Genomic DNA, 27,552 nt, shown 5'->3' with positions numbered 1-27,552 from the left:
TTGCTGTTCTGTCATTTAGATGAGAAACGTGTTAATTGCCCAGTCAGCTGAACCGTTCTGTCAAAAAAGCTTATGCACGTGACAGCTACTTAACTAGCCAAATGTCTTGTCGGTATTTGTGGACACATATGTTGATATATATTTTGTAGCGAGAGAAACTATGAATTATACTGTAGCTTTCTGTAGCAGATTCGGTTGTTATTGTCTTCGCGGTTGGAGGTGAAGGAGCTGAGAGGGACGGAGAGACAGACCGAGAGACAGACCGAGAGACAGACAGAGAGACAGACAGAGAGACTAGAGCTAGGAGCAGCAGTTAGTTAGTTACCTTGTCTCAAGACCTAGACATTTCTGTTAACATTTCTATTAGTCATTTAGTGTTTTCTGTTTAAATTAATATAACTAATGACGTTGCGGGACGAAGCGAGGGCAGTAGCAGTCTAGCTGGCTGAAGATGAAGTTGTGTCAGCCTGTTGCAGACAGACGAGGAGAGAGAAGGACAGAGACGCTTATTACGGACTAATAACGAGTTTAACGACACCTGAACACGGGCAATTTCATAGCACAGTCTTATTGTCGATATTTACTGAAAACTACGGTAAACTGGGAGTGGATGTGGTAAATAGGCATAGGACAGTCCTTAATGTCGGGGTTCTTCTCCAGAGCACTATGCATCTCCTCCTCTCCTCACTACCCTCTCCTCCGCTCCTACCCTCTCCTCCTCTCCTCTCCCCATTACCCTCTCCTCACTACCCTCTCCTCCTCTCCTCCTCTCCTCACTACCCTCTCCTCACTACCCTCTCCTCCTCTCCTCTCCTCACTACCCTCTCCTCACTACCCTCTCCTCTCCTCATTACCCTCTCCTCCTCCTCTCCTCTCCCCATTACCCTCTCCTCACTACCCTCTCCTCCTCTCCTCATTACCCTCTCCTCCTCTCCTCCTCTCCTCTCCCCATTACCCTCTCCTCACTACCCTCTCCTCCTCTCCTCATTACCCTCTCCTCCTCTCCTCTCCCCATTACCCTCTCCTCACTACCCTCTCCTTCTCACCCTCTCCTCCTCTCCTCTCCCCATTACCCTCTCCTCACTACCCTCTCCTCCTCTCCTCAACCCTCTCCTCCTCTCCTCACTACCCTCTCCTCACTCTCCTTCTCTCCCCACTTCCCTCTCCTCCTCTCCTCACTACCCTCTCCTCCTCTCCTACCCTCTCCTCCCCCTCACTACCCTCTCCTCCTCTCCTACCCTCTCCTCCCCCTCACTACCCTCTCCTCCTCTCCTACCCTCTCCCCCCTCTCCTCCTCTCCTACCCTCTCCTCCCCCTCACTACCCTCTCCTCCTCTCCTACCCTCTCCTCCCCCTCACTACCCTCTCCTCCTCTCCTACCCTCTCTCCCCCTCACTACCCTCTCCTCCCCCTCACTACCCTCTCCTCCTCTCCTACCCTCTCCTCCCCCTCACTACCCTCTCCTCCTCTCCTACCCTCTCCTCCTCTCCTCACTACCCTCTCCTCCTCTCCTACCCTCTCCTCCCCCTCACTACCCTCTCCTCCTCTCCTACCCTCTCCTCCTCTCCTACCCTCTCCTCCCCCTCACTACCCTCTCCTCCTCTCCTACCCTCTCCTCCTCTCCTCACTACCCTCTCCTCCTCACTACCCTCTCCTCCCCTCCTCTCCCCATTACCCTCTCCTCACTACCCTCTCCTCCTCTCCTCATTACCCTCTCCTCACTACCCTCTCCTCACTACCCTCTCCTCCTCTCCTACCCTCTCCTCCTCTCCTCACTACCCTCTCCTCCTCTCCTACCCTCTCCTCCCCCCTCACTACCCTCTCCTCCTCTCCTACCCTCTCCTCCTCTCCTACCCTCTCCTCCTCTCCTACCCCCTCCTCCTCTCCTCACTACCCTCTCCTCCTCTCCTACCCTCTCCTCCTCTCCTCACTACCCTCTCCTCCTCTCCTACCCTCTCCTCCTCTCCTCACTACCCTCTCCTCCTCTCCTACCCTCTCCTCCTCTCCTACCCTCTCCTCCTCTCCTCACTACCCTCTCCTCCTCTCCTACCCTCTCCTCCTCTCCTACCCTCTCCTCCTCTCCTCACTACCCTCTCCCTACCCTCTCCTCCCCCTCACTACCCTCTCCTCCTCTCCTACCCTCTCCTCCCCCTCACTACCCTCTCCTCCTCTCCTACCCTCTCCTCCTCTCCTACCCTCTCCTCCTCTCCTACCCTCTCCTCCTCTCCTCACTACCCTCCCCTCCTCTCCTACCCTCTCCTCCTCTCCTACCCTCTCCTCCTCTCCTACCCTCTCCTCCTCCCTCACTACCCTCTCCTCCTCTCCCTACCCTCTCCTCCTCTCCTACCCTCTCCTCCTCTCCTACCCTCTCCTCCTCTCCTCACTACCCTCTCCTCCCCCTCACTACCCTCTCCTCCTCTCCTACCCTCTCCTCCCCCTCACTACCCTCTCCTCCTCTCCTCACTACCCTCTCCTCCTCTCCTACCCTCTCCTCCTCACTACCCTCTCCTCCTCTCCTACCCTCTCCTCCTCTCTCCTCACTACCCTCTCCTCCTCTCCTACCCTCTCCTCCTCACTACCCTCTCCTCCTCTCCTCACTACCCTCTCCTCCTCTCCTACCCTCTCCTCCTCTCCTACCCTCTCCTCCTCACTACCCTCTCCTCCTCTCCTCACTACCCTCTCCTCCTCTCCTACCCTCTCCTCCTCTCCTACCCTCTCCTCCTCACTACCCTCTCCTCCTCTCCTCACTACCCTCTCCTCCTCTCCTACCCTCTCCTCCTCACTACCCTCTCCTCCTCTCCTACCCTCTCCTCCTCACTACCCTCTCCTCCTCCTCACTACCCTCTCCTCCTCTCCTACCCTCTCCTCCTCACTACCCTCTCCCTCCTCTCCTACCCTCTCCTCCTCACTACCCTCTCCTCCTCTCCTACCCTCTCCTCCTCTCCTACCCTCTCCTCCTCTCCTACCCTCTCCTCCTCCTCACTACCCTCTCCTCCTCTCCTACCCTCATCCTTCTCCTACCCTCTCCTCCTCACTACCCTCTCCTCCTCTCCTACCCTCTCCTCCTCACTACCCTCTCCTCCTCACTACCCTCTCCTCCTCTCCTACCCTCTCCTCCTCACTACCCTCTCCTCCTCTCCTACCCTCTCCTCCTCTCCTACCCTCTCTCCTCCTCTCCTCATACCCTCTCCTCCTCTCCTACCCTCTCCTCCTCTCCTCACTACCCTCTCCTCCTCTCCTACCCTCTCCTCCTCTCCTACCCTCTCCTCCTCTCCTACCCTCTCCTCCTCTCCTACCCTCTCCTCCTCTCCTACCCTCTCCTCACTACCCTCTCAAGCAGGTTAGCTTGAGTCATGATGATGTCATCTGATTGGGGCGTTGTCACTGTGGGAAAGTCTACTGTGTGTTGCGAGGGTATCCTGCATGACTAGTCATTTCTGGTGGTCATTGCTGTAATAATATACTCAGACTATACCCAATCTATACTCGGACTATACTCAGACTATACCCGGTCTATACCCGGACTATACCCGGACTATACTCTGACTATACCCGGACTATACCCGGACTATACTCAGACTATACTCAGACTATACTCGGACTATACTCAGACTATACCCAATCTATACTCAGACTGTACTCAGACTATACTCAGACTATACTCGGGCTATACTCAGACTATAATCAGACTATACTCAGACTATACCCAATCTATACTCGGACTGTACTCAGACTATACTCAGACTATACTCAGACTATACCCGGGCTATACTCGGGCTATACTCAGACTATAATCAGACTATACTCAGACTATACCCAATCTATACTCGGGCTATACTCAGACTGTACTCAGACTATACTCAGACTATACCCAATCTATACTCGGACTATACTCAGACTATACCCGGTCTATACCCGGACTATACCCGGACTATACTCTGACTATACCCGGACTATACCCGGACTATACTCAGACTATACTCAGACTATACTCGGACTATACTCAGACTATACTCGGACTATACTCGGACTATACTAAGATTATACTCTTTACCAGACATAACTAGAGACCTTGTCTGTCTGCCTGCCTGCCTGTCTTTCTGTCTGTCCTGCTGTCTGTCTGTCTGTCTGTCTGTCTGCCTGCCTTCCTTCCTTCCTGCCTGCCTGTCTGTCTTTCTGTCTGTCCTGCTGTCTGTCTGCCTGCCTGCCTGTCTGTCTGTCTGTCTGTCTGTCTGTCCTGCTGTCAGTCTGTCTGCCTGCCTGCCTGTCTTTCGGTCTGTCTGCCTGCCTGCCTTTCTGTCCTGCTGTCTGTCTGCCTGCCTGCCTGTCTTTCTGTCCGTCGGTCTGCCTGCCTTGCTGTCTGTCTGCCTGTCTGTCTGTCTGCTTGCCTGCCTGTCTTTCTGTCCGTCGGTCTGCCTGCCTGCCTGCCTGTCTGTCTGTCTGTCGGTCTGCCTGCCTGCCTGTCTGTCTGTCTGTTGGTCTGCTTGCCTAACTAACGATTTACAGGAGGTGAGTCAGGCTTTATGGTATGCACGTGCAGCAGGCCTGGGTGATCCTATTAACCTGTATCTGTGCTGCTGAAGGAGATGAAAGGTTTGTGAGAGCTCAAATTAGAAACTGCTGCTGAAGCAGATGACAGGTCATAAGAGCTGAAGGAGACGACAGGTTGTTAGAGCTGAAGGAGACGACCGGTTGTTAGAGCTGAAGGAGACGACAGGTTGTTAGAGCTGAAGGAGACGACAGGTTGTTAGAGCTGAAGGAGACGACAGGTTGTTAGAGCTGAAGGAGACGACCGGTTGTTAGAGCTGAAGGAGACGACAGGTTGTTAGAGCTGAAGGAGGTTGTTAGAGCTCAAAATATAAACTCTGCTGCGTGCTGCACCAGACACAACCTCTAAAAGCCCCGCGTCACTGTCAACAGGTGTGTTAGCTACAGGGATGGGTGTGACACTAATCAGTCCCCCAAGGACTGGAGTTGCCCATCCCTGATCCAAATGTCTCTGGCTCCTCCGTCCTGAGAGGAGTGTGTTGTCCAACTGTGCCAAACACATTAGTCATCATAGAGTACGTACCCCTCCTCCTTCTCTCTTTGTTCTCCTTTGTCCCCCCCCCTCCCTCCCCCAACAGGAGGCCTCTGCGGAATTCGCCATCTCTGTCATATTGGAAACAATGTAATTGAGTTTGGCCTCTAAACACAGCATAATGCCATCCATCCTCTAAACACAGCATACTGCCATCCATCCTCTAAACACAGCATAATGCCATCCATCCTCTAAACACAGCATAATGCCATCCATCCTCTAAACACAGCATAATGCCATCCATCCTCTAAACACAGCATAATGCCATCCATCCATCCTCTTATTAGAAACTAGCTCAGTCATGAACAGATTACATCAATGATTCGTATTCCTTGCAACTTTCTGAAGACAGCAATGGAATGCCATGCCATCCTCTAAACACAGTCTGTCTGTCATCCATCTGTCTAAACACAGCATAATGCCATGTGTCCATGTGTGTCTGTGTGTAATGCTGTCCATCTGTCTGTCTGTGTCTGTGTGTCTGTGTGTGTCTGTGTGTGTGTGTCTGTCTGTCTGTGTGTGTCTGTCTGTGTGTCTGTGTGTGTCTGTCTGAGCATAATGTCTGTCCATCCTCTAAACTGTGCATACTGTGTGTCTGTCTGAACACTGTGTGTGTCTGTCTGTGTGTGTCTGTGTGTCTGTCTGTCTGAGTGTGTCTGTGTGTGTCTGTCTGTGTGTGTCTGTGTGTCTGTCTGTCTGTGTGTGTCTGTGTGTGTCTGTCTGAGTCTGTCTGTCTGTGTCTGTGTGTCTGTGTGTGTCTGTGTGTGTGTGTCTGTCTGTCTGTGTGTGTCTGTCTGTGTGTCTGTGTGTGTCTGTCTGAACACAGTCTGTGTGTGTCTGTCTGTGTGTGTCAGCATAATGTCTGTCCATCCTCTGTGTGTCTGTCTAGTGTGTCTGTGTGTGTCTGTCTGTGTGTGTCATCCATCTGTCTGTCTGAACACAGTCTGTAATGTCTGCATCCTGCTAAAGATGCTAATGGTAACCGTCTTCAGGTAGATGGGGAGGCTTTAGCTGCCAAAGATGCTAATGGTAAACACTTCAGGTAGATGGGAGGCTTTAGCTGCTAAAGATGCTAATGGTATCCATCTTCAGGTAGATGGGAAGGCTTTCTGCTAAAGATGCTAATGGTAACCGTCTTCAGCAGATGGGGGCATCTTTCCTGCTAAAGATGCTAATGCCAACCATCTTCAGGTAGATGGGGGCATCTTTCCAGCTGCTAAAGACAGCATAATGATAATCCATCTTAAACACAGCATAGATGCCATCTTTCCATCTGCTAAAGATGCATAATGCCATCCATCTTCAGGTAGATGGGGGCATCTTTCCAGCTGCTAAACAGATGCTAATGCCAATCCATCTTCAGGTAGATAATGCCATCCAGCTGCTAAAAATGCTAATGATAACTGTCTTCAGGTATATGGGGAGGCTTTAGCTGCTAAAGATGCTAATGGTAACCGTCTTCAGGTAGATGGGGGCATCTTTAGCTGCTAAAGATGCATAATGATAACTGTCTTCAGGTATATGGGGAGGCTTTAGCTGCTAAAGATGCTAATGGTAACCGTCTTCAGGTAGATAATGGCATCTTTAGCTGCTAAAGATGCTAATGGTAATCCTCTTCAGGTAGATGGGAAGGCTTTATCTGCTAAAGTTGCTAATGATAACCATCTTCAGGTATATGGGAAGGCTTTAGCTGCTAAAGATGCTAATGGTAACCGTCTTCAGGTAGATGGGGGCATCTTTCCTGCTAAAGATGCTAATGATAACCATCTTCAGGTAGATGGGGGCATCTTTAGCTGCTAAAGATGCTAATGGTAATCCATCTTCAGGTAGATGGGGAGGCTTTAGCTGCTAAAGATGATAATGGTAACCGTCTTCAGGTAGATGGGAAGGCTTTAGCTGCTAAAGATGCTAATGGTAACCGTCTTCAGGTAGATGGGGAGGCTTTATCTGCTAAAGATGCTAATGGTAACCGTCTTCAGGTAGAAGGCTTTAGCTGCTAAAGATGCTAATGGTAACCGTTTTAGGTATATGGGAAGGCTTTAGCTGCTAAAGATGCTAATGGTAACCGTTTTCAGGTATATGGGAAGGCTTTAGCTGCTAAAGATGCTAATGGTAACCATCTTCAGGTATATGGGAAGGCTTTATCTGCTAAAGATGCTAATGGTAACCGTCTTCAGGTAGATGGGAAGGCTTTCCATCTGCTAAAGATGCTAATGGTCACCATCTTCAGGTAGATGGGAAGGCTTTAGCTGCTAAAGATGCTAATGGTAACCATCTTCAGGTAGATGGGAAGGCTTTAGCTGCTAAAGACAGCTAATGATAACCGTCTTCAGGTAGATGGGGAGGCTTTAGCTGCTAAAGATGCTAATGGTAACCATCTTCAGGTAGATGGGGATCCTTTATCCTGCTAAAGATGCATAATGGTAACCATTTTTAGGTATATGGGAAGACTTTGCTGCTAAAGATGCTAATGGTAAACACAGCATTCAGGTATATGGGAAGGCTTTAGCTGCTAAAGATGCTAATGGTAACCGTCTTCAGGTATATGGGATCCTTTAGCTGCTAAAGATGCTAATGGTAACCATCTTCAGGTAGCATAAAGGCTTTAGCTGCTAAAGATGCTAATGCCATCCATCTTCAGGTATATGGGAAATGCTTTCCATCTGCTAAAGATGCTAATGGTAACCATCTTCAGGTATAATGGGAAGGCTTTAGCTGCTAAAGATGCTAATGGTAACCGTCTTCAGGTAGATGGGAAGGCTTTAGCTGCTAAAGATGCTAATGATAACCATCTTCAGGTAGATGGACAGGCTTTAGCTGCCAAAGATGCTAATGGTAACCAGTCTTCAGGTAGATGGGAAGGCTTTAGCTGCTAAAGATGCTAATGGTAACCATCTTCAGGTAGATGGAGATCCTTCTAAAGATGCTAATGGTAACCGTCTTCAGGTAGATGGGGAGGCTTTAGCTGCTAAAGATGATAATGGTAACCATTTTGAGGTAGATGGGAAGGCTTTAGCTGCTAAAGATGCTAATGGTAACCGTCTTCAGGTAGATGGGAAGGCTTTATCTGCTAAAGATGCTAATGGTAACCATCTTCAGGTAGATGGGAAGGCTTTATCTGCTAAAGATGCTAATGATAACCATCTTCAGGTAGATGGGGAGGCTTTAGCTGCTAAAGATGCTAATGGTAACCGTCTTCAGGTAGATGGGGAGGCTTTAGCTGCTAAAGATGCTAATGGTAACCATTTTTAGGTATATGGGAAGGCTTTAGCTGCTAAAGATGCTAATGGTAACCGTTTTCAGGTATATGGGAACTTTACTGCTAAAGATGCTAATGGTAACCGTCTTCAGGTAGATGGGAAGGCTTTAGCTGCTAAAGATGCTAATGATAACCGTCTTCAGGTAGATGGGAAGGCTTTATCTGCTAAAGATGCTAATGGTAACCGTCTTCAGGTAGATGGGGAGGCTTTAGCTGCTAAAGATGCTAATGGTAACCGTTTTCAGGTAGATGGGAAGGCTTTCCAGCTGCTAAAGATGCTAATGGTAACCATCTTCAGGTAGATGGGAAGGCTTTAGCTGCTAAAGATGCTAATGGTAACCGTCTTCAGGTAGATGGGAAGGCTTTAGCTGCTAAAGATGCTAATGATAACCGTCTTCAGGTAGATGGGGAGGCTTTAGCTGCTAAAGATGCTAATGGTAACCGTCTTCAGGTAGATGGGGAGGCTTTAGCTGCTAAAGATGCTAATGGTAACCGTTTTTAGGTATATGGGAAGGCTTTAGCTGCTAAAGATGCTAATGCTAATCGTTTTCAGGTATATGGGAAGGCTTTAGCTGCTAAAGATGCTAATGGTAACCGTCTTCAGGTATATGGGAAGGCTTTAGCTGCTAAAGATGCTAATGGTAACAGTCTTCAGGTAGATGGGAAGGCTTTAGCTGCTAAAGATGCTAATGGTCACCGTCTTCAGGTAGATGGGAAGGCTTTAGCTGCTAAAGATGCTAATGGTAACCGTCTTCAGGTAGATGGGAAGGCTTTAGCTGCTAAAGATGCTAATGATAACCGTCTTCAGGTAGATGGGGAGGCTTTAGCTGCTAAAGATGCTAATGGTAACCGTCTTCAGGTAGATGGGGAGGCTTTAGCTGCTAAAGATGCTAATGGTAACCGTTTTTAGGTATATGGGAAGACTTTAGCTGCTAAAGATGCTAATGGTAACCGTTTTCAGGTATATGGGAAGGCTTTAGCTGCTAAAGATGCTAATGGTAACCGTCTTCAGGTATATGGGAAGGCTTTAGCTGCTAAAGATGCTAATGGTAACCGTCTTCAGGTAGATGGGAAGGCTTTAGCTGCTAAAGATGCTAATGGTAACCGTCTTCAGGTATATGGGAAGGCTTTAGCTGCTAAAGATGCTAATGGTAACCGTCTTCAGGTATATGGGAAGGCTTTAGCTGCTAAAGATGCTAATGGTAACCGTCTTCAGGTATATGGGAAGGCTTTAGCTGCTAAAGATGCTAATGGTAACCGTTTTCAGGTATATGGGAAGGCTTTAGCTGCTAAAGATGCTAATGGTAACCGTCTTCAGGTAGATGGGAAGGCTTTGTGCTGCTAAAGATGCTAATGGTCACCGTCTTCAGGTAGATGGGAAGGCTTTAGCTGCTAAAGATGCTAATGGTAACCGTCTTCAGGTAGATGGGAAGGCTTTAGCTGCTAAAGATGCTAATGATAACCGTCTTCAGGTAGATGGGAAGGCTTTAGCTGCTAAAGATGCTAATGGTAACCGTCTTCAGGTAGATGGGGAGGCTTTAGCTGCTAAAGATGCTAATGGTAACCGTCTTCAGGTAGATGGGAAGGCTTTAGCTGCTAAAGATGCTAATGGTAACCGTCTTCAGGTAGATGGGAAGGCTTTAGCTGCTAAAGATGCTAATGGTAACCGTCTTCAGGTAGATGGGAAGGCTTTAGCTGCTAAAGATGCTAATGATAACCGTCTTCAGGTAGATGGGGAGGCTTTAGCTGTGTGTCTAAAGATGCTAATGGTAACCGTCTTCAGGTAGATGGGGAGGCTTTAGCTGCTAAAGATGCTAATGGTAACCGTTTTTAGGTATATGGGAAGGCTTTAGCTGCTAAAGATGCTAATGGTAACCGTTTTCAGGTATATGGGAAGGCTTTAGCTGCTAAAGATGCTAATGGTAACCGTCTTCAGGTATATGGGAAGGCTTTAGCTGCTAAAGATGCTAATGGTAACCGTCTTCAGGTAGATGGGAAGGCTTTAGCTGCTAAAGATGCTAATGGTCACCGTCTTCAGGTAGATGGGAAGGCTTTAGCTGCTAAAGATGCTAATGGTAACCGTCTTCAGGTAGATGGGAAGGCTTTAGCTGCTAAAGATGCTAATGATAACCGTCTTCAGGTAGATGGGGAGGCTTTAGCTGCTAAAGATGCTAATGGTAACCGTCTTCAGGTAGATGGGGAGGCTTTAGCTGCTAAAGATGCTAATGGTAACCGTTTTTAGGTATATGGGAAGGCTTTAGCTGCTAAAGATGCTAATGGTAACCGTTTTCAGGTATATGGGAAGGCTTTAGCTGCTAAAGATGCTAATGGTAACCGTCTTCAGGTATATGGGAAGGCTTTAGCTGCTAAAGATGCTAATGGTAACCGTCTTCAGGTAGATGGGAAGGCTTTAGCTGCTAAAGATGCTAATGGTAACCGTTTTCAGGTATATGGGAAGGCTTTAGCTGCTAAAGATGCTAATGGTAACCGTTTTCAGGTATATGGGAAGGCTTTAGCTGCTAAAGATGCTAATGGTAACCGTCTTCAGGTAGATGGGAGGCTTTAGCTGCTAAAGATGCTAATGATAACCGTCTTCAGGTAGATGGAGAGGCTTTAGCTGCCAAAGATGCTAATGGTAACCGTCTTCAGGTAGATGGGAAGGCTTTAGCTGCTAAAGATGCTAATGGTAACCGTCTTCAGGTAGATGGAGAGGCTTTAGCTGCTAAAGATGCTAATGGTAACCGTCTTCAGGTAGATGGGGAGGCTTTAGCTGCTAAAGATGATAATGGTAACCGTTTTCAGGTAGATGGGAAGGCTTTAGCTGCTAAAGATGCTAATGGTAACCGTCTTCAGGTAGATGGGAAGGCTTTAGCTGCTAAAGATGCTAATGGTAACCGTCTTCAGGTAGATGGGGAGGCTTTAGCTGCTAAAGATGCTAATGGTAACCGTCTTCAGGTAGATGGGGAGGCTTTAGCTGCTAAAGATGCTAATGGTAACCGTCTTCAGGTAGATGGGGAGGCTTTAGCTGCTAAAGATGCTAATGGTAACCGTCTTCAGGTAGATGGGTAGGCTTTAGCTGCTAAAGATGCTAATGGTAACCGTTTTCAGGTATATGGGAAGGCGTTAGCTGCTAAAGATGCTAATGGTAACCGTTTTCAGGTATATGGGAAGGCGTTAGCTGCTAAAGATGCTAATGGTAACCGTTTTCAGGTATATGGGAAGGCTTTAGCTGCTAAAGATGCTAATGGTAACCGTCTTCAGGTAGATGGGAAGGCTTTAGCTGCTAAAGATGCTAATGGTCACCGTCTTCAGGTAGATGGGAAGGCTTTAGCTGCTAAAGATGCTAATGGTAACCGTCTTCAGGTAGATGGGAAGGCTTTAGCTGCTAAAGATGCTAATGATAACCGTCTTCAGGTAGATGGGGAGGCTTTAGCTGCTAAAGATGCTAATGGTAACCGTCTTCAGGTAGATGGGAAGGCTTTAGCTGCTAAAGATGCTAATGGTAACCGTCTTCAGGTAGATGGGAAGGCTTTAGCTGCTAAAGATGCTAATGGTAACCGTCTTCAGGTAGATGGGAAGGCTTTAGCTGCTAAAGATGCTAATGGTAACCGTCTTCAGGTAGATGGGGAGGCTTTAGCTGCTAAAGATGCTAATGGTAACCGTCTTCAGGTAGATGGGAGGCTTTAGCTGCTAAAGATGCTAATGGTAACCGTTTTTAGGTATATGGGAAGGCTTTAGCTGCTAAAGATGCTAATGGTAACCGTTTTCAGGTATATGGGAAGGCTTTAGCTGCTAAAGATGCTAATGGTAACCGTCTTCAGGTATATGGGAAGGCTTTAGCTGCTAAAGATGCTAATGGTAACCGTCTTCAGGTAGATGGGAAGGCTTTAGCTGCTAAAGATGCTAATGGTAACCGTCTTCAGGTATATGGGAAGGCTTTAGCTGCTAAAGATGCTAATGGTAACCGTCTTCAGGTATATGGGAAGGCTTTAGCTGCTAAAGATGCTAATGGTAACCGTCTTCAGGTAGATGGGGAGGCTTTAGCTGCTAAAGATGCTAATGGTAACCGTCTTCAGGTAGATGGAGAGGCTTTAGCTGCCAAAGATGCTAATGGTAACCGTCTTCAGGTAGATGGGAAGGCTTTAGCTGCTAAAGATGCTAATGGTAACCGTCTTCAGGTAGATGGAGAGGCTTTAGCTGCTAAAGATGCTAATGGTAACCGTCTTCAGGTAGATGGGGAGGCTTTAGCTGCTAAAGATGATAATGGTAACCGTTTTCAGGTAGATGGGAAGGCTTTAGCTGCTAAAGATGCTAATGGTAACCGTCTTCAGGTAGATGGGAAGGCTTTAGCTGCTAAAGATGCTAATGGTAACCGTCTTCAGGTAGATGGGGAGGCTTTAGCTGCTAAAGATGCTAATGGTAACCGTCTTCAGGTAGATGGGAAGGCTTTAGCTGCTAAAGATGCTAATGGTAACCGTCTTCAGGTAGATGGGGAGGCTTTAGCTGCTAAAGATGCTAATGGTAACCGTCTTCAGGTAGATGGGGAGGCTTTAGCTGCTAAAGATGCTAATGGTAACCGTTTTTAGGTATATGGGAAGGCTTTAGCTGCTAAAGATGCTAATGGTAACCGTTTTCAGGTATATGGGAAGGCTTTAGCTGCTAAAGATGCTAATGGTAACCGTCTTCAGGTATATGGGAAGGCTTTAGCTGCTAAAGATGCTAATGGTAACCGTCTTCAGGTAGATGGGAAGGCTTTAGCTGCTAAAGATGCTAATGGTAACCGTCTTCAGGTAGATGGGAAGGCTTTAGCTGCTAAAGATGCTAATGGTAACCGTCTTCAGGTAGATGGGAAGGCTTTAGCTGCTAAAGATGCTAATGATAACCGTCTTCAGGTAGATGGGGAGGCTTTAGCTGCTAAAGATGCTAATGGTAACCGTCTTCAGGTAGATGGGAAGGCTTTAGCTGCTAAAGATGCTAATGGTAACCGTCTTCAGGTAGATGGGAAGGCTTTAGCTGCTAAAGATGCTAATGGTAACCGTCTTCAGGTAGATGGGAAGGCTTTAGCTGCTAAAGATGCTAATGGTAACCGTCTTCAGGTAGATGGGGAGGCTTTAGCTGCTAAAGATGCTAATGGTAACCGTCTTCAGGTAGATGGGAGGCTTTAGCTGCTAAAGATGCTAATGGTAACCGTTTTTAGGTATATGGGAAGGCTTTAGCTGCTAAAGATGCTAATGGTAACCGTTTTCAGGTATATGGGAAGGCTTTAGCTGCTAAAGATGCTAATGGTAACCGTCTTCAGGTATATGGGAAGGCTTTAGCTGCTAAAGATGCTAATGGTAACCGTCTTCAGGTAGATGGGAAGGCTTTAGCTGCTAAAGATGCTAATGGTCACCGTCTTCAGGTAGATGGGAAGGCTTTAGCTGCTAAAGATGCTAATGGTAACCGTCTTCAGGTAGATGGGAAGGCTTTAGCTGCTAAAGATGCTAATGATAACCGTCTTCAGGTAGATGGGGAGGCTTTAGCTGCTAAAGATGCTAATGGTAACCGTCTTCAGGTAGATGTGGAGGCTTTAGCTGCTAAAGATGCTAATGGTAACCGTTTTTAGGTATATGGGAAGACTTTAGCTGCTAAAGATGCTAATGGTAACCGTTTTCAGGTATATGGGAAGGCTTTAGCTGCTAAAGATGCTAATGATAACCGTCTTCAGGTAGATGGGAAGGCTTTAGCTGCTAAAGATGCTAATGGTAACCGTCTTCAGGTAGATGGGAAGGCTTTAGCTGCTAAAGATGCTAATGGTAACCGTCTTCAGGTAGATGGGAAGGCTTTTTCAGGTAGATGGGAAGGCTTTAGCTGCTAAAGATGCTAATGGTAACCGTCTTCAGGTAGATGGGAAGGCTTTAGCTGCTAAAGATGCTAATGGTAACCGTCTTCAGGTAGATGGAGAGGCTTTAGCTGCTAAAGATGCTAATGGTAACCGTCTTCAGGTAGATGGGGAGGCTTTAGCTGCTAAAGAATCTAATGGTAACCGTCTTCAGGTAGATGGGGAGGCTTTAGCTGCTAAAGATGCTAATGGTAACCGTTTTCAGGTATATGGGAAGGCTTTAGCTGCTAAAGATGCTAATGGTAACCGTTTTCAGGTATATGGGAAGGCTTTAGCTGCTAAAGATGCTAATGATAACCGTCTTCAGGTAGATGGGGAGGCTTTAGCTGCTAAAGAATCTAATGGTAACCGTCTTCAGGTAGATGGGAAGGCTTTAGCTGCTAAAGATGCTAATGGTAACCGTTTTCAGGTAGATGGGAAGGCTTTAGCTGCTAAAGATGCTAATGGTAACCGTTTTCAGGTAGATGGGAAGGCTTTCCCAAAAACCTTCTCAATTATACGTACAAAGCAGCATACTTGGCAAAGTCATGGTTATTAATCCAGTGGCGATTTATTTTGCAAACTCCATCACATGATCGCTACAGAAGCTGCTAACCAAACAACACTCTCTTGCTGGTGCACACGTGAATTAAAGGCTAACCACACAACAAACAAAAAAAATCACAATTTCTTTGATTTCCATCAAGACCTCAAAAGTGGTGTCCTGATGTTGTTCAAGCCTCATTGTGAACTTACAACATACAATTAAATTGTTATTCTACGGGAAAGAAATGTGATTTTCAGAAGAAAAAAGAGAGAGAGAAAAAGGGAATGAGGAGAGAGGAGAGAGAATGAGAGAAAACGGAGTGAGGGAGAGAGAAAACAGAGTGAGGGAGCGGAGAGAGAACGGGGTGAGGGAGAGGAGAGAGGACGAGAGAAAAAAGAATGAGGGAGAGGAGAGAAAACAGAGTGAGGGAGAGGAGAGAGAACAGAGTGGGGGAGAGGAGAGAGAACAGAGTGAGGGAGAGGAGAGAAACAGAGTGAGGGAGAGGAGAGAAAACAGAGTGAGGGAGAGGAGAGAAAACAGAGTGAGGGAGAGGAGAGAGAACAGAGTGGGGGAGAGGAGAGAGAACGGAGTGAGGGAGAGGAGAGAGAACAGAGTGAGGGAGAGGAGAGAGAACGGAGTGAGGGAGAGGAGAGAGAACAGAGTGAGGGAGAGGAGAGAAAACAGAGTGAGGGAGAGGAGAGAAAACAGAGTGAGGGAGAGGAGAGAGATCAGAGTGAAGGAGAGGGAGAGAACAGAGTGAGGGGGAGGAGAGAACATAGTGAGGGGAGGAGAGAACATAGTGAGGGGAGGAGAGAACATAGTGAGGGGAGGAGAGAACATAGTGAGGGAGAGGAGAGAACATAGTGAGGGAGAGGAGAGAACAGTGAGGGAGAGGAGAGAGAACAGAGTGAGGGAGAGGAGAGAGAACAGAGTGAGGGGGAGGAGAGAACATAGTGAGGGGGAGGAGAGAACATAGTGAGGGGAGGAGAGAACATAGTGAGGGGAGGAGAGAACATAGTGAGGGAGAGGAGAGAACATAGTGAGGGAGAGGAGAGAGAACAGAGTGAGGGAGAGGAGAGAGAACAGAGTGAGGGAGAGGAGAGAGAACAGAGTGAGGGAGAGGAGAACAGAGAGAACAGAGTGAGGAGAGAGAACAGAGTGAGGAGAGAGAACAGAGTGAGGAGAGAGAACAGAGTGAGGAGAGAGAACAGAGTGAGGGAGAGGAGAGAGAACAGAGTGAGGGAGAGGAGAGAGAACAGAGTGAGGGAGAGGAGAGAGAACAGAGTGAGGGAGAGGAGAGAGAACAGAGTGAGGGAGAGGAGAGAGAACAGAGTGAGGGAGAGGAGAGAGAACAGAGTGAGGGAGAGGAGAGAGAACAGAGTGAGGGAGAGGAGAGAACGGAGTGAGGGAGAGGAGAGAGAACAGAGTGAGGGAGAGGAGAGAGAACAGAGTGAGGGAGAGGAGAGAGAACAGAGTGAGGGAGAGGAGAGAGAACGAGAGAAAACAGAGTGAGGGAGAGGAGAGAGAACAGAGAAAACGAAGTGAGGGAGAGGGGAGAGAAAACAGTGAGGGAGAGGAGAGAGAACGAGAGAAAATGGAGTGAGGGAGAGGAGAGAGAACGAGAGAAAACAGAGTGAGGGAGAGGAGAGGGAACGATAGAAAACGGAGTGAGGGAGAGAAGAGAACAGAGTGAGGGAGAGGAGAGAGAACAGAGTGAGGGAGAGGAGAAAATGGAGTGAGGGAGAGAAAACGGGAGAATCAGTAGAGTGAGGTAGTGGAATGCTTTAGAACAGTGTTCAGTCTGTTCTGAGCCAATCAGAACGGGGCTACCTACCAGGCCAGACGGTACACACACCATAGAGATAGAATGAATAGAACAGCCATCCCCATTCAAGTCAATGAGTGGACTGGAGGCCATTGTGTATCTACCCACAGGCGGTGGTGTAAAGTACTTAAGTAAAGAATGATGTAACCCTTCCCTGCAGTCAACAGAAAATGCTCTCTTTGGCCTCATGGGTTGAAATATGATTCATATTTTTCATAATTAAAAACATGTTTGGTGGCCGGCCAAACTGAGCAATCGGAGGAGAAGGACGTTGGTCAGGGAGGTGACCAAAAACCCGATGGTCACTCTGACAGAGCTCCAGAGTTTCTTCGTGGAGATGGGAGAACCTTCCAGAAGGACAAACATCTCTGCAGCACTAATCAGTCCTTTATGGTAGAGTGGCCAGACGGAAGCCACTCCTCAGTAAAAGACATGACAGCCCGCTTGCAGTTTGTCAAAAGGCGTGTCCTCTTTCAGATCTAATGAGATTCTCTGGTCTGAGGAAACCAAGATTGAACCCTTTCTTTGGCCTAAATGCTAAGCGTCACCTCTAGATGAAACCTGGCACCTGGTGACTGACAGTGTTTTTAAAAGGACACACAGTGACGCAGTAGAGGAAACGGTCAGTAGAGGAGGAGACGGTGAGTAGAGGAGACGGTCAATAGAGGAGGAGACGGTCGGTAGAGGAGACGGTCGGTAGAGGAGACGGTCTTTAGAGGAGACGGTCGGTAGAGGAGACGGTCGGTAGAGGAGACGGTCAGTAGAGTAGACGGTCGTTAGAGGAGACGGTCGGTAGAGGAGACGGTCGTTAGAGGAGACGGTCGGTAGAGGAGACGGTCGGTAGAGGAGACGGTCGGTAGAGGAGACGGTCGGTAGAGGAGACGGTCGGTAGAGGAGACGGTCTTTAGAGGAGACGGTCGGTAGAGGAGACGGTCGGTAGAGGAGACGGTCGGTAGAGGAGACGGTCGGTAGAGGAGACGGTCTTTAGAGGAGACGGTCGGTAGAGGAGACGGTCAGTAGAGGAGACGGTCAGTAGAGGAGACGGTCGGTAGAGGAGACGGTCAGTAGAGGAGACGGTCGGTAGAGGAGGAGACGGTGAGTAGAGGAGACGGTCGGTAGAGGAGACGGTCGGTAGAGGAGACGGTCGGTAGAGGAGACGGTCGGTAGAGGAGACGGTCAGTAGAGGAGACGGTCGGTAGAGGAGACGGTCGGTAGAGGAGACGGTCGGTAGAGGAGACGGTCAGTAGAGGAGACGGTCAGTAGAGGAGACGGTCAGTAGAGGAGACGGTCAGTGTGACTGACAGTGTTTTTAAAAGGACACGGTCCTAGGGCAGGTTTGGACCGGTTCTAGAACAGTTTTGGACCGGTTCTATAGAACAGTTTTGGACCGGTTCTAGAACAGGTTTGGACCGGTTTGATGGCAGGTTTGGACCAGTTCTGTTGTGTATGGGGAGTGCAGGACTGAAAGAGAGAGAGCCACTGACTAAAATAACCAACGAAGGACAGATAGAATGGTGAATGGGCAGAAAAACGAGTGGTGTGGAAAGAGAGAGAGAGAGAGTGTGTGTTTGTGTGTGTGTGTGTGTGTGTGTGTGTGTGTGTGTGTGTGTGTCCTCTTTCAGATCTAATGAGGACTGACAGCAGAGTTTAGACAAGGACAATTAGGTAATACCTCCCCTTTCTCCATCTCTATTTTTCTTTTCTCTCTTTCTCCCCCCCCACCGTCTCAATTCAATTTCAATTGAAGGGTCTTTATTGTCATGGGAAACACATGTAAACAAAGTAATGTTCTTAACTGACCTGCCTCGTTAAATAAAGGATAAATACATTTAAAAAATGCTAATAAAAAGTGAAATAGATAAAAAAACAGAAGTGAAATAAACAATAAATATTAACAGTAAACATTACACTCACAAAAGTTCCAAATGAATAAAGACATTACAAATGTCATATTTTGTCTATATACATTTAACATTTAAGTCATTTAGCAGACGCTCTTATCCAGAGCGTACAAATGGTTAAGGTACAAAACTGTGCGAACAAACAACATAGGGTGGGAAACAGGCTGCCTAAGTTTGATCCCCAATCAGAGACAACGATAGACAGCTGCCTCTGATTGGGAACCATACCGGGCCAACAAAGAAATAGAAAACTAGAATGCCCGAAACCCAAATCACACCCTGACCAAATAGAGAAATAAAAAGGCTCTCTACGGTCAGGTACATGACACCATCCCTCTTCAAATCAAATGCTATTTATCACACATCTAGACCGTTATGTAGAATAATATATAATATAGAAGTGATGTGTGAATATAATAGAACAGTAATGAATCAATCTGACTTCCTTACTATGTGTATAAATGCAACTGTGTACATCTCTAGAGAATCTAGTCCAGGTATCACCTCTCAGTATGATTAGAATAAACATGTGTCCAGGTATCACCTCTCAGTATGATTAGAATAAACATGTGTCCAGGTATCACCTCTCAGTATGATTAGAATAAACATGTGTCCAGGTATCACCTCTCAGTATGATTAGAATAAACATGTGTCTAAGAGACGAGATACAAACCGCTGTTCTAGCATTAATGTATTGAGGCACGCAGATCAGAGATATGAAGTCGGTAGCCGAGAAACTACCAGTAGACCTACGAAATTATAAGTGTATAGTCAATAAAATAATGACTCTGTAAAATTAGGAAATGCATTTACTCAGTTCAACTAATGTAATTTATTAAACTACTGTAATTTATTAAATGAATATAATTTATTAAACTAATATAATTTATTAAACTAATATAATTTATTAAACTAATATAATTTATTAAATTAATATAATTTATTAATCACAAAAGAATGAACGCTAGAACAACCAGACTACTCAGAGGACTATAGTCCTCAGCTATAGTCTGACTTAACGTGGTCTTCACATCACAATCGTCTCTTACAGAAGTGATACACTTGGTAGCAAGATCTTAAAGTACGGAACAAATTCACTGTCCTCTGAACCAAATTCACTGTCCTCTGAACCAAATTCACTGTCCTCTGAACCAAATTCACTGTCCTCTGAACCAAATTCACTGTCCTCTGAACCAAATTCACTGTCCTCTGAACCAAATTCACTGTCCTCTGAACCAAATTCACTGTCCTCTGAACCAAATTCACTGTCCTCTGAACCAAATTCACTGTCCTCTGAACCAAATTCACCGCCAACCTGAATGAACATTTTCTTTGCACTTTGCTAGTAAAAGCCAGGAGAACGCAGCCAGATTAGAATCCATTGGATTCAGATGATAGGAGGACACCCCTGTGTCGCTCCTCAGTCAACTGTCCTCCGTCCAACGAACAAAATAACAATACATCCATCCATAGTACAATATAAAACACATTCAAATGCTCCGTGAACTCTGGAAACAATCCAACCGTGACTATTTGATTCACACAGTAACATTCATTTAGTCACGTTTTCATCTGTCTTCAAACCTCCAACAGTGTCTGTGCTCCCAGGGTTCCGTGGGAACGTCGCTTCCTGGAGATTACCACAGATAAGTTGTGGTAGCGCAGCCATCCAGACAATGTCATCAATTGGGATTGAGTCTTCCCGCTGGGCCTCAGCGCCTACAAGTCACCTGTCGCCAGAATACCACCTTCTCTCATTGTTCCACTACAAAAGCTTGATAAACAACAGGTGTAGACTAACAGTGAGATGCTTGGTAAACAACAGGTGTAGACTAACAGTGAGATGCTTGATAAACAACAGGTGTCGACTAACAGTGAAATGCTTGGTAAACAGCAGGTGTAGACTAACAGTGAGATGCTTGGTAAACAACAGGTGTAGACTAACAGTGAAATGCTTGGTAAACAACAGGTGTAGACTAACAGTGAAATGCTTGGTAAACAACAGGTGTAGACTAACAGTGAAATGCTTGGTAAACAACAGATGTAGACTAACAGTGAGATGCTTGGTAAACAACAGGTGTAGACTAACAGTGAAATGCTTGGTAAACAACAGGTGTAGACTAACAGTGAGATGCTTGATAAACAACAGGTGTAGACTAACAGTGAGATGCTTGATAAACAACAGGTGTAGACTAACAGTGAAATGCTTGATAAACAACAGGTGTAGACTAACAGTGAGATGCTTGGTAAACAACAGGTGTAGACTAACAGTGAGATGCTTGGTAAACAACAGGTGTAGACTAACAGTGAGATGCTTGGTAAACAACAGGTGTAGACTAAGTGAGATGCTTGGTAAACAGGTGTAGACTAACAGTGAAATGCTTGGTAAACAACAGGTGTAGACTAACAGTGAAATGCTTGGTAAACAACAGATGTAGACTAACAGTGAAATGCTTGGTAAACAACAGGTGTAGACTAACAGTGAAATGCTTGGTAAACAACAGGTGTAGACTAACAGTGAGATGCTTGATAAACAACAGGTGTAGACTAACAGTGAAATGCTTGGTAAACAACAGGTGTAGACTAACAGTGAAATGCTTGGTAAACAACAGGTGTAGACTAACAGTGAAATGCTTGGTAAACAACAGGTGTAGACTAACAGTGAAATGCTTGGTAAACAACAGGTGTAGACTAACAGTGAAATGCTTGGTAAACAGCAGGTGTAGACTAACAACAACAGGTGTAGACTAACAGTGAAATGCTTGGTAAACAACAGGTGTAGACTAACAGTGAAATGCTTGGTAAACAACAGGTGTAGACTAACAGTGAAATGCTTGGTAAACAACAGGTGTAGACTAACAGTGAAATGCTTGGTAAACAACAGGTGTAGACTAACAGTGAAATGCTTGGTAAACAACAGGTGTAGACTAACAACAACAGGTGTAGACTAACAGTGAGATGCTTGATAAACAACAGGTGTAGACTAACAGTGAAATGCTTGATAAACAACAGGTGTAGACTAACAGTGAAATGCTTGGTAAACAACAGGTGTAGACTAACAGTGAAATGCTTGGTAAACAACAGGTGTAGACTAACAGTGAAATGCTTGATAAACAACAGGTGTAGACTAACAGTGAAATGCTTGGTAAACAACAGGTGTAGACTAACAGTGAAATGCTTGGTAAACAACAGGTGTAGACTAACAGTGAGATGCTTGGTAAACAACAGGTGTAGACTAACAGTGAGATGCTTGGTAAACAACAGGTGTAGACTAACAGTGAGATGCTTGGTAAACAACAGGTGTAGACTAACAGTGAGATGCTTGGTAAACAACAGGTGTAGACTAACAGTGAGATGCTTGATAAACAACAGGTGTAGACTAACAGTGAAATGCTTGGTAAACAACAGGTGTAGACTAACAACAACAGGTGTAGACTAACAGTGAGATGCTTGGTAAACAACAGGTGTAGACTAACAGTGAGATGCTTGGTAAACAACAGGTGTAGACTAACAGTGAGATGCTTGGTAAACAACAGGTGGAGTGAATGCGTTTCAACTGCTCCAGAGTCCAATGGCAGCGATCTTTACACCACTCTAGCCGATGCTTGGCATTGCCCATGTTGATCTTAGGCTTGTGTTTCGGATGCCATGGAAACCCATTTCATGAAACCCATTTCATTTTGGAACTCAGTAGTGTTGCAACCGAGGACAGACGATTTTTACACACATCAGCACTCGGTGTCCCATTCTCTGAGCTTGTGTGGCCTACCACTTCACGGCTGAGCCGTTGTTGCTCCTAGACATTTCCACTTCACAATAACAGAACTTACATTTGACCGGGGCAGCTCTAGCAGGGCAGAAATGTGATGAACTGACTTGTTGGAAAGGTGTCATCCTATGACGGTGCCACGTTGAAAGTTACTGAGGTCTTCAGTGAGGCCTCTTCTCTCTCCCCATGTTTGTCTATGGAGATTGTACGGCTGTATGCTCTGGTGTGGGTGAAACAGCCAAATCCACTAATTTAAAGGCGTGTCCACATACTTTTGTATATGCAGTGTAGGTGTGATGGGCTGAGAATAGCCGAGGGCTGGTTTAGCCGAGGGCTGGGTTTAGCCGAGGGCTGGGTTTAGCCGAGGGCTGGGTTTTGCCGAGGGCTGGGTTTTGCCGAGGGCTGGTTTATCCGAGGGCTGGGTTTTGCCGAGGTTCATGACCTGTAATAGCTGGAGCGAAAACACCATATAATCAGGAATAGCGTAGATGTTAGGAATAGATGTTTCAGTACCTTGTCATGTGGGATGTATATCTAACTACATTCTGAATGGAACACATTTCAAATTGTAGAATAAAAATACTTTTGTCCTCTGAAAACGGGGTGGACAAAAAGTTATACAAAATTATAAGAATGAAATATAATAGTAAAAATATTGTCCCTGGACACGCAGACACAAAGGTTATGCTATGATATTATATTCAGAATGTTAGGCCTATGTAGAATAGTAGGTCATGCTATGCTCACTCATCTCTCTCTCTCTGTCTTTCTCTGTCTTTCTCTGTCTGTCTGTCTGTCTGTCTCTCTCTCTTCTCTGTCTCTCTGTCTGTCTCTCTCTCTCTCTCTCTCTCTCTCTCTCTCTCTCTCTCTCTCTCTCTCTCTCTCTCTCTCTCTGCTCTCTCTCTCTTCTCTCCTCTGTCTCTCTCTGCTGTCTCTCTCTCTCTCTGTCTCTCTCTCCATCTCTGTCTCTGTCTGTCTCTCTCTCTCTCTGTCTCTCTGTCTCTCTCTCTCTCTCTCTCCCTCCCTCCCTCCCTCCCTCCCTCCCTCCCCAGGATGCCTCACCAGTACCCAGCTCTGACCACAGAGCAGAAGAAGGAGCTGCAGGAGATAGCAGAGAGGATCACGGCTCCGGGGAAAGGAATCCTGGCTGCAGATGAGTCCACCGGTCAGTGGCTGTGTGTCTCTCTAACGTGTGTGTGTCTCTCTAACGTGTGTGTGTCTCTAACGTGGGTGTCTAATGTGTGTGTGTGGTGTGTCCCTAACGTGTGTGTGTGTGTGTCTAATGTGTGTGTGTCTAATGTGTGTGTGTGTCCCTAATGTGTGTGTGTCTAATGTATGTGTGTGTGCCTCTAAAGTGTGTGTGTCTAATGTGTGTGTGTGTGTCCGTGTCTAACGTGTGTGTGTGTGTCTAATGTGTGTGTGTGTGTGTGTGTGTGTGTGTCTAATGTGTGTGTGTGTGTGTGTCTAATGTGTGTTTGTGTGTGTGCCTAACGTGTGTGTGTCTCTAATGTGTGTGTGTGTGTGTGTGTGTGTGTGTGTGTGTGCAGGCAGCATGGGTAAGCGTCTCAACCCCATCGGGGTAGAGAACACCGAGGAGAACCGTCGTCTGTATCGCCAGCTGCTGTTCACGGCCGATGAGAGAATGGATGCTTGTATTGGTGGAGTGATCTTCTTCCACGAGACTCTCTACCAGAACTCTGATGACGGGACCAACTTCTCCCAGCTCATCAAGGACAGGGGGATTGTAGTGGGCATCAAGGTAGGGACACACACACACATATTAGCAGACACACACATTAGACACACACACACATTAGACACACACACACACATTAGACACACACACATTAGACACACACACACACACATTAGACACACACACATTAGACACACACACACACATTAGCAGACACACACACACATTAGCAGACACACACACATATTAGCAGACACACACACACATTAGCAGACACACACACACACATTAGCAGACACACACACACATTAGCAGACACACACACACATTAGCAGACACACACACACACACATTAGCAGACACACACACACATTAGCAGACACACACACACACACATTAGCACACACACACACACATTAGCAGACATACACACACATTAGCAGACACACACACACATTAGCAGACACACACACACATTAGCAGACACACACACACACATTAGCAGACACACACACACACATTAGCAGACACACACACACATTAGCAGACACACACACACACATTAGCAGACACACACACACATTAGCAGACACACACACACATTAGCAGACACACACACACATTAGCAGACACACACACATGTATTAATACCCAGTGGATTAGTTTAGTTTAAGGACACTGAGGTCACCAGGCAGAGAGAGAACATACAGGGCGACACACACGGTGTTTGTTAACCTCAAATGTTTGATCAATCTTCTTCTGTGTCTGTTTGCTGTGAGAGTGTTGAAAAGAGAGCAATGCCACCACTGTTTCCACTGTTCCCACTGTTTCCACTGTTTCCACTGTTCCCACTGTTTCCACTGTTCCCACTGTTCCCACTGTTTCCACTGTTCCCACTGTTTCCACTGTTCCCACTGTTCCCACTGTTCCCACTGTTTCCACTGTTTCCACTGTTCCCCACTGTTTTGAAGCCACTGTTTCCACTGTTTCCACTGTTTCCACTGTTCCCACTGTTTCCACTGTTTCTACTGTTTCCACTGTTTCCACTGTTTCTACTGTTCCCACTGTTTCCACTGTTTCCACTGTTTCTACTGTTTCCACTGTTTCCACTGTTTCCACTGTTTCCACTGTTTCCACTGTTTCTACTGTTTCCACTGTTTCTACTGTTTCCACTGTTCCCACTGTTTCCACTGTTTCCACTTCCACCTAACAATGTATATAAACCCTGGATTAACTGATTCTATGTATTGGCCATTGAGAGGTTTTGAAGCCACCGGTCGGCCATATTGGTACTGCCCAGTAGGAGCTGGATTAACTGATTCTATGCATTGGCCATTGAGAGGTTTTGAAGCCACCGGTCGGCCATATTGGTACTGCCCAGTAGGAGCTGGATTAACTGATTCTATGTATTGGCCATTGAGAGGTTTTGAAGCCACCGGTCGGCCATATTGGTACTGCCCAGTAGGAGCTGGATTAACTGATTCTATGTATTGGCCATTGAGAGGTTTTGAAGCCACCGGTCGGCCATATTGGTACTGCCCAGTAGGAGCTGGATTAACTGATTCTATGTATTGGCCATTGAGAGGTTTTGAAGCCACCGGTCGGCCATATTGGTACTGCCCAGTAGGAGCTGGATTAACTGATTCTATGTATTGGCCATTGAGAGGTTTTGAAGCCACCGGTCGGCCATATTGGTACTGCCCAGTAGGAGCTGGATTAACTGATTCTATGTATTGGCCATTGAGAGGTTTTGAAGCCACCGGTCGGCCATATTGGTACTGCCCAGTAGGAGCTGGATTAACTGATTCTATGTATTGGCCATTGAGAGGTTTTGAAGCCACCGGTCGGCCATATTGGTACTGCCCAGTAGGAGCTGTTCTCCATAGGAATGAATGAAATTCTACCCTATTTCAATTACATGTTTTTAAGTATTTTGGGGTTGTAGTTGGGACAGTAACATTAGTCATCTCAGAAAATGATATGTTAAATTCACATAATATAATTTAAAAGTATACATCAGGATGTCTGTAATATAGAACGTGTGGCAAAAGATAATGTATGTTTACATTTGAGTAATTTAGGAGACTCTGTTATCCAGAGAGACTTCCAGGAAGTACATTCATCTCCAGATAGCTAAGTGGACCAGTCATAGTCAGTACATTCATCTTCAGATAGCTAGGTGGACCAGTCATAGTCAGTACATTCATCTACAGATAGCTAGGTGGACCAGACATAGTCAGTACATTCATCTCCAGATAGCTAGGTGGACCAGTCATAGTCAGTACATTCATCTCCAGATAGCTAAGTGGACCAGTCATAGTCAGTACATTCATCTCCAGATAGCTAGGTGGACCAGTCATAGTCAGTACATTCATCTCCAGATAGCTAGGTGGACCAGTCATAGTCAGTACATTCATCTACAGATAGCTAGGTGGACCAGTCATAGTCAGTACATTCATCTCCAGATAGCTAGGTGGACCAGTCATAGTCAGTACATTCATCTCCAGATAGCTAGGTGGACCAGTCATAGTCAGTACATTCATCTCCAGATAGCTAGGTGGACCAGTCATAGTCAGTACATTCATCTCCAGATAGCTAGGTGGACCAGTCATAGTCAGTACATTCATCTCCAGATAGCTAGGTGGACCAGTTATAGTCAGGACATTCATCTCCAGATAGCTAGGTGGACCAGTCATAGTCAGTACATTCATCTCCAGATAGCTAGGTGGACCAGTTATAGTCAGGACATTCATCTTCAGATAGCTAGGTGGACCAGTCATAGTCAGGACATTCATCTCCAGATAGCTAGGTGGACCAGTTATAGTCAGGACATTCATCTACAGATAGCTAGGTGGACCAGTCATAGTCAGTACATTCATCTCCAGATAGCTAGGTGGACCAGTCATAGTCAGGACATTCATCTACAGATAGCTAGGTGGACCAGTCATAGTCAGTACATTCATCTCCAGATAGCTAGGTGGACCAGTCATAGTCAGTACATTCATCTCCAGATAGCTAGGTGGACCAGTCATAGTCAGGACATTCATCTTCAGATAGCTAGGTGGACCAGTCATAGTCAGGACATTCATCTACAGATAGCTAGGTGGACCAGTCATAGTCAGTACATTCATCTCCAGATAGCTAGGTGGACCAGTCATAGTCAGTACATTCATCTCCAGATAGCTAGGTGGACCAGTCATAGTCAGGACATTCATCTCCAGATAGCTAGGTGGACCAGTCATAGTCAGTACATTCATCTCCAGATAGCTAGGTGGACCAGTCATAGTCAGTACATTCATCTCCAGATAGCTAGGTGGACCAGTCATAGTCAGTACATTCATCTCCAGATAGCTAGGTGGACCAGTCATAGTCAGTACATTCATCTCCAGATAGCTAGGTGGACCAGTCATAGTCAGTACATTCATCTCCAGATAGCTAGGTGGACCAGTCATAGTCAGTACATTCATCTCCAGATAGCTAGGTGGACCAGTCATAGTCAGTACATTCATCTCCAGATAGCTAGGTGGACCAGTCATAGTCAGTACATTCATCTCCAGATAGCTAGGTGGACCAGTCATAGTCAGTACATTCATCTCCAGATAGCTAGGTGGACCAG

General features: G+C 46.3%; 1 protein-coding gene and 1 long non-coding RNA gene across 2 annotated transcripts in view; both read left to right on the top strand.

Moving 5' to 3' along the window:
• aldocb (aldolase C, fructose-bisphosphate, b) overlaps window positions 1–27,552 on the top strand; it is a 57,314-nt gene that overhangs the window by 296 nt on the left and 29,466 nt on the right. The window contains exons 2-3 of the mRNA XM_052516038.1: window positions 23,293–23,405; window positions 23,788–23,999. Coding sequence (XP_052371998.1) covers window positions 23,294–23,405; window positions 23,788–23,999 — 324 coding nt within the window. The 5' untranslated portion in view covers window position 23,293. The remainder of the gene's footprint in view (window positions 1–23,292; window positions 23,406–23,787; window positions 24,000–27,552) is intronic.
• LOC127928741 (uncharacterized) lies at window positions 24,943–26,668 on the top strand. Its single transcript, XR_008132043.1, has 3 exons — window positions 24,943–25,197; window positions 25,279–26,241; window positions 26,326–26,668. It is a non-coding gene; the product is annotated as an uncharacterized LOC127928741 (long non-coding RNA).

Source organism: Oncorhynchus keta, unplaced genomic scaffold, assembly GCF_023373465.1.
Source record: "Oncorhynchus keta strain PuntledgeMale-10-30-2019 unplaced genomic scaffold, Oket_V2 Un_scaffold_3664_pilon_pilon, whole genome shotgun sequence".
Lineage (NCBI taxonomy): Eukaryota > Metazoa > Chordata > Actinopteri > Salmoniformes > Salmonidae > Oncorhynchus > Oncorhynchus keta.
Note: the sequence above shows the minus strand (reverse complement) of the source record. Positions and strands in the feature narration are given on the sequence as shown.